Source organism: Crocodylus porosus, unplaced genomic scaffold (assembly GCF_001723895.1).
Source record: "Crocodylus porosus isolate Cpor-Errol unplaced genomic scaffold, CroPor_comp1, whole genome shotgun sequence".
In the NCBI taxonomy this organism is placed as follows: Eukaryota; Metazoa; Chordata; order Crocodylia; family Crocodylidae; genus Crocodylus; species Crocodylus porosus.
Window position 1 is genome coordinate 2764622 of NW_017728911.1, and position 6409 is coordinate 2771030.

The 6409-nt window shown below is 50.4% G+C and overlaps 1 protein-coding gene across 3 annotated transcripts in view; it reads left to right on the forward strand.

Moving 5' to 3' along the window:
• The first annotated feature begins 1275 nt into the window (after positions 1–1275).
• BBS4 (Bardet-Biedl syndrome 4) overlaps positions 1276–6409 on the forward strand; it is a 72497-nt gene continuing 67363 nt past the window's right edge. For 2 of the 3 annotated variants that reach the window (XM_019533285.1, XM_019533286.1), the window contains exon 1: positions 1276–1340. In XM_019533285.1, the coding sequence (XP_019388830.1) occupies positions 1317–1340 (24 nt within the window). In that variant the 5' untranslated portion in view covers positions 1276–1316. The remainder of the gene's footprint in view (positions 1341–6409) is intronic. The other variant, XM_019533287.1, reaches the window with a different exon arrangement.

Below are 6409 nucleotides of genomic sequence, written 5' to 3' on the forward strand. Positions count from 1 at the left end.
TCACTAACTGACCCAGTGAGTGAATGATAACTGGGTCATCAAAGTTTGAAGCATTTTTTTAATTTTATTTGGGGGCTGCTTTTGGGCTATGATTGAGTGTGGGGTGTATCTGAAGTTCTTCTCAGCCTCTTGGAGGCTCAGATCGAGCATGGTGGCATCTTGGCCTGGGAGGGGAAATACTATGTATCTGTGTGCAAGAAGGCAGTTTTCCTGAATCGCGCTGCAGGATACCTACTCTTCTGGCATAGTTCAGTACCTGCCAAGGTACAGCAGCTTTAAGCGCAGTTTATGGAAATAGGAGTCTTCTCCCTTGCTTGCTGAGGGCTTATGGCTAAGGACAAGCAAAACTCTGGGCACCTGAACCCCAAGCCTCCAGGTTTGAGCTTGCAGGTAGGATGCCTGCCAAAGGTTTTGGAAACATCTGATGCCCCAGCTGCAGGTGGAGGATGTTTGCTGGGGGTGGGGCCATTTATGGTTCTGGAGTCTTGGATTTGGAATTAGTTAATGGCTAACTTTGGCCCAGGATACAAATTAAAAATAAAAATCTGAAATTCTGAACTAAATAGTCTGGAATGGATGATGTTGCCTCGTATCTGGGGACATCCAAATCCCAAGACCTCCAGGCTTGCGCCTACCACTGGAGTTGGGAGGATGTGAAATCCCAGGGTGAGAGGTCTGGGATGGAGGGTGCTCGCTAATTGTAGTCCCCTTCACCCTCTGTAGAACGAGAGTGTTCTGCCTGCTCCACAGATGCGGTTTGGGACCTATTGGGCTAATCTGACCTGGAACATGAAACGTATACACGTTAAAAATATATTCTTATTTCGAGGTAAGCAGTCTTAAGAAAGTGCTGACAGCAGCCCTAAAAGTCAGTTGAGCCTTCCTGAGGGATTACCGTCTAATAAAAGAGATCACAGCGTCTACCGCAGCGCCTGCCTGAGCCTGGCGCTGGGCTCTGCACGGGATGCGTCAGCGACCTGCCTCGGAAAGGCCTGAACATTTTTTGCTATTGACTGTACAAGGGTGGAAAGTATCCTACACCCGGCTCCCTGCTGTCCACCTGGCACCGCTGCCAGCGCCTGCCGTCCCACCCACCCTCCGGGCCCAGCCTCGCGGGGTCAGCACAGGCCCACAGTAGGTTTGCCCAGCGAAGGCGGCGCTGTCTGGGGCTGGCGGCGGGAGTGACCCCGCCGAACCTGGAGGGCTGGGCGTTCCCGGCACCCGTCGCGCGACCCGCTCCTCCCGCCCCCACGGAGCTCTTCCGGGTCAGCCGGTCCCCCTGGCAACGGACAACTTCCGCCTCCGACCGGGCCGCGATGGCGGGGCCGGGCGCCCAGCTGGTGAGGCGACACATACACCACCCACACCCTCACCCTTCCCCGGCCGGCGGGGCCTCCCGCAACCTACCCGCTAGCTGCGGGGCCCGGCTCGCAGCCGCTTCGGGCTCCTCTGCGCCAGGGCCCGCCGCCGCCGCCGCCGGCCTGAGGGAGGGTTTGCTTCGCGCGGGGCCCGGCTCTGTCCCCTGCTCAGGCCCGCGTTGCCAGGTCTTAAATGTGACATGCTCGTCTTGGCAACTCAGAACTGTCGCCTGAAAAACTACCGTAGGCTGAAAAGAAATGCTCAAATAAGTATGCAAGCGAGTCAGCTTATTTGCTTTCTATCGCTCGCTGTCTCCAGTGAGTGAGAGTGACCTGGGTCTGCAAAGTCGAAGTATTTCTTTGCTTTTAGGCCATTAGTCATAAGGATGTGCTGACTGCAAACCACAGAAAAAAAAAAAGTTTGTGGGCAAAGGTGGAGCGTAGGGATTATCTGCAGGGTCTGAATTATGGGGCAGCTCAGGGGGCTGAGCCTCTGTAAGAGATGAAAGCCCCCCATAAGACTTGAAAAGCGTACCGGGCGAGGGGAGGTCTCTGATTGGATTTGTTAATCAATGAACTGGTTTAACTTAGTGTTAAGCCGCTCTCAAGAGTCAAAGTGTAATTCAAACCAGCCTTTTAAAAGCTCAGGGCCAGCGTAGTGGCTTCTTACCTTGGCAGGGGAAATACCATGCGTCTGTGTCCACGAAGGCAGTTTTCCTGAACTGCCTCACAGGAGACCTGCACTTCTGACGTGATTTGGTACCTGCTGAGGAGCAATGGCTTTAAGCCCAGTTTATGGAAATGGGAGTCTTCTCCCTAGCTTGCTCTGAGGCCCTTATGGCTAAGGACAAGGAAAACTCGGGGGCAGCCGAACCTCAAACCTCTGGGCTTGGGCCTGCAAGTAGGATGTCTTCCGAAAGTTTTGGGAACATCTGAAGCCTCAGGTGGGGGTGGAGGGTGTTTGCCAATAGTAGGGCCACTTACGGTTCTTGACTCTTGAATTTGGAATGAGTTTTGGCTAATTTGGTGTCCGATAGAAATTAAATTTAAAAAAAAATTCAAACCTTGGCAAGGTTCTTTGAGTAAATGTGATCTCTTTTATTAGACCAACTGAGTAGTTGGAGAAAAGTTCTTGACAAACGTGAGTGCAGTCATCCTTCTTCAGGCATAGGGAGTCTCTGCTGGTCTGAGATCTCCAAAGACCAACATGGCTACAACCAAAAACCCATTCGAACCCTGAGTATCTGAAGTACCTAGGGGCATCCAAGCCCCAAGACCTCCAGGTCTGGGCCTGCACAGAGGATGCCTGCCAATGGATTTGGGAGGATCTGAAGTCCCAGGGTGATAGGTCTGGGATGGAGGATGCTTGCCGATTGTAGCACCATGCACAGTGTTTAGAATGACTGAGTTCTGCTCAATTGATCTGATCTGGAACTGATTTGGCTAATTTGACCTGGAACGTGAAATTTTTTTTTTTTTAAAAACTAAAAACCCAAAAGTCAGTTAAGACTCCCTGAGAGTGACTTGGGTTTTGCATATAATGCGTCAATTAGCTGCCTCAAAAATGGTTGTACGTTTTGAACACTTACTGTTACAGTATTGATTGTACATGGGTTGAAATTATGATACAAATATGATAATTATTGTACACTTGGCAACACTGGCTTGGACCCTGGTGATGCTTTTTTCTGCTGCCGGCAGGCGTTGCTGCCACCCATGTGGGGTCAACAGGTTGGAAATTCTCTTGTTCCACATAAAAACCCAAGCTGCAGGGCCCTGCAGTGCAGGCCTCTCTGTTCCTGCATGAACATGCCTTTAGCCTTGACCTGGGAGCTAAGAATGAAGGCACCGGTTCACAAACTTTCTAGACCTCTTGAAGCTCAAGATGCCCCCTGGAAAATGCCAGCTCTTGGCTCACTTTTGTTTTCTGGCTATGGACAAATAATAGAGCAATGCTTGTGTTGCAAAGGGCTCAGAAAGGCCCCAGCAGGTCCGGATGTCTCTGACACTGAAGTCTCTGGCTTATCTCATGAATCCCTCAGGTGCCTAACAAGCTATTGTGCAGTGTCCTACTGGATCTTTAAAAGGATCTTGTGGCCCCCGGCGGTGTTGCTACACCCTGGCTGAGAATCACTGAGTTAAGGACTAGTAGAGCCTCCAGATCTGCTTCAGTTCTGGGCATTTGTGATGAGACTCTTAAGAAAAGGGAGAACTGGTGCTAGGTGAATATTTGCCTTCTAGGAAGTAGACAGAAATCCCGTGGTTCATTTTGCAGTTGGATAACTCCTCCTTGTATTCCATTTCCAGCTGGCTATTTACTCAAGGTGCCTTTCACTTAAGAGGCCTCCAGCTCCCCCTCCTCTTTTCCCACGTCAGCTTGCTCCATAGAATGTAGCAGGAAGACATCCTGTAATGACACCCATGATCATAAAAGTAAAACAGCAAAAGATGCTGCTTGTCCAGCTGCTGCTGGTATAGTTTCTGTTTTGAGACAGTCTAGACCAGAGGTTCTCAACCTGTTTGCCATAGTAGGCCACACTTGCAGCTCTCAATGCGGTATGTGGGCTGCATCCACATAACTTATGCCCTGTGTATCCATTTAAAAAATGTTTTAACAGGATGTCACTTGGGCCACATTGGACTGTATGCAAGTTGAGAACCACTGTTCTAGAGCAGGAGTTTTCAGACTTTTTTAATAAGTGTACCTCTGGCAGCCGGACACAGAGCAGGGGTGTGGGATATGGCTGGACACAGAGCGGCTGCAGCACAGGGTGGTAGGTGCGTGTGAGCTGCATACAAGGTTCCCTCCCACCCCCTGCGTCCAGCTAGCTGGGTGGTGCCTATGTAGCCTGCAGATGGGTGCCGCTGCCCTCACCCCCACCTCAGGCCCTGCTCCTGGGAGGCGGTGGCACTGGGTGGTGGTGCTCCGACCCTGCCTGCCCATGTGTATACCTTAGGGCCTTCCCAGGTACCCCCAGGGGTACACGTACCTCTGGTTGACAACCTCTGGTCTAAAGAAAAGGATTGTGTAAACTTTTCTTTGCCTTTTAAAGCAACAAGGGAGTCTTGTGGTCACTGGGAAGAGAGAGGATATTTCCTCCTGTGTTGGTCTGCATTTTAACTTATTGATCTTTCCATTTATTGAACTTATGGAAACTTACCACTTAGCTGCTACTGAAGATCATGCGCAACCTTGTTCTTGAGTAGTTTCAGCATTGACATATGTAAGTGGGCATGTTACCAAAATAATAGGTGATTTTTGAAAATAACTATTTATTGTGCTCTGAAGAATAGCCTTGTGGGACTCCATGTTTATATTTTCAGCTTTAGAAATCGCAACTTTTTAGTGAAATCACTTGTTGATTTTTTTTTCGTATATTTGTTTTCATTGTTCCCTAACTGGGCACACTGCTAACTCAGCTGCGGCTCTGACAGTCAGGCTAGTTTCATTCTGGTTCATGCATTGGTATGATTCTGTTAATGATGAGCCATCTAGAATGGAATCCATAACTGGATTGCTCTTCAGAGTTCAGTTGGCTCTGTGTGGCATATGGGTGAAATGCAGTCACAATTCAGTCACTGGAATAAAGAGATATGTCTCAAAATACACCCAGAGAGTATTGGTTGGTAGACTAGTGCTTTGCTAGAACAGTGGGTTTTCAAGGACATCATACTGTTAGTAGAGGTGCACCAATACATTGGTCCAATATTGGATCGGTACCTATATAAAGAAAATTGTCTGTATCAGAAATTGGCCTGATATGGCCAATAATTTGGCCAATAAATGGCCCGTGCATGTGCTCAGCTGCAGCACAGCACGTAGGTGGCAAGGAGCACAGTGCGGCAGCTTGGAGAGTTGCTTGCAGCTGGTAAGTTTGTTGTGGTGGAAGGGGAAAGGGGAGGGAAGGGGTGTGGCATGTGGAAGTTCAAGCCTCCTGTGGTGAGGGAGGAGTGGGGCTGGGGCAAGTGCTGCCCAGCCAGCATGGGACAGAGCCTCAGCTTTTCCAGGGGACATGGTGGGAGTGGGGACGGCTCCTGCTGTTGTGTGCCGCTTGTCCAGGAGGTGCTTGTCTGGCAGCTCTCGCTGCTGCTCCTGCCCCTTGTCCAGGAGGCCATGGGGGGGTTGGGGAATGTGCCTCTGGATCTGTGCAGGATGTGCTGGGCAGGGCCTGGGGCTGCATGGGGCTCTTCCCAGCCCGCCCCACCCTGAGCAGATCTGGAGGCACACACTCCCCCATGCCCTCCCGGAGCAGTGGTGTGACCAGTGGCGAACCACCAGACAAGCAGGCAAACGCCATATGAATGGCTTCCAGACAAGTGGCACACAGCAGCAGGAGCTGCCACCCCCTCTTCCCCTCCAGACAAACCATGGCTCCTTCCCAGGCCCTCACCCCCCACCACAGCTGGGCAGCACTTGCCCTAGCCCCTCCCCTAGCCCCACTTCTCCCTCATTACCGGGGTGTTGATCTACCCCACCATGCCCCTTCCCTCCCCCCTCCTCTTCCACCACAACAGACTTACCAGCTGCATGCAGATCTCCAGGCTGCCAGGCTGGTATCGGAAATCAGATTGGTATCAGCTGATATGCCTCCTTAAAAATCAGCTATCAGTATACCCCTACCTATTAGAGATGGAGTGAACTCTTAATCCTTTTTCGGTATCCACCATTGCAGAGCTAGACTAGAGACTGGATTCTCAGAAGTCCAGTCTGAGATTAATTTGTTTTCACATGGAAATTTAATTTTGGCAGCCGATAACCGTATTTGCTGTGTTCCAGCTCTGTAGGACGCTTCTGGTATTAAAAAAAAAAAAAAAAAAAAAAAAAAAAAAAAAAAAAAAAGCACAGTCTGAGAGTTTGATTCTATTTGAAACACTTGTGTGTGACAGCAATGAGCTTTTCAGTTTGATGTTTACAGTGGGAGACTTCTGATTCATAGATTCCAGGGTCGGAAGGGACCTCAGTGGGCCGACTGGTCTGACCCCCTGCCCCTGGCAGACAAGAAAAGGGTCACCAAACCTGGGGTCATGTGATCCCAGCCAGGTGCCTGTCC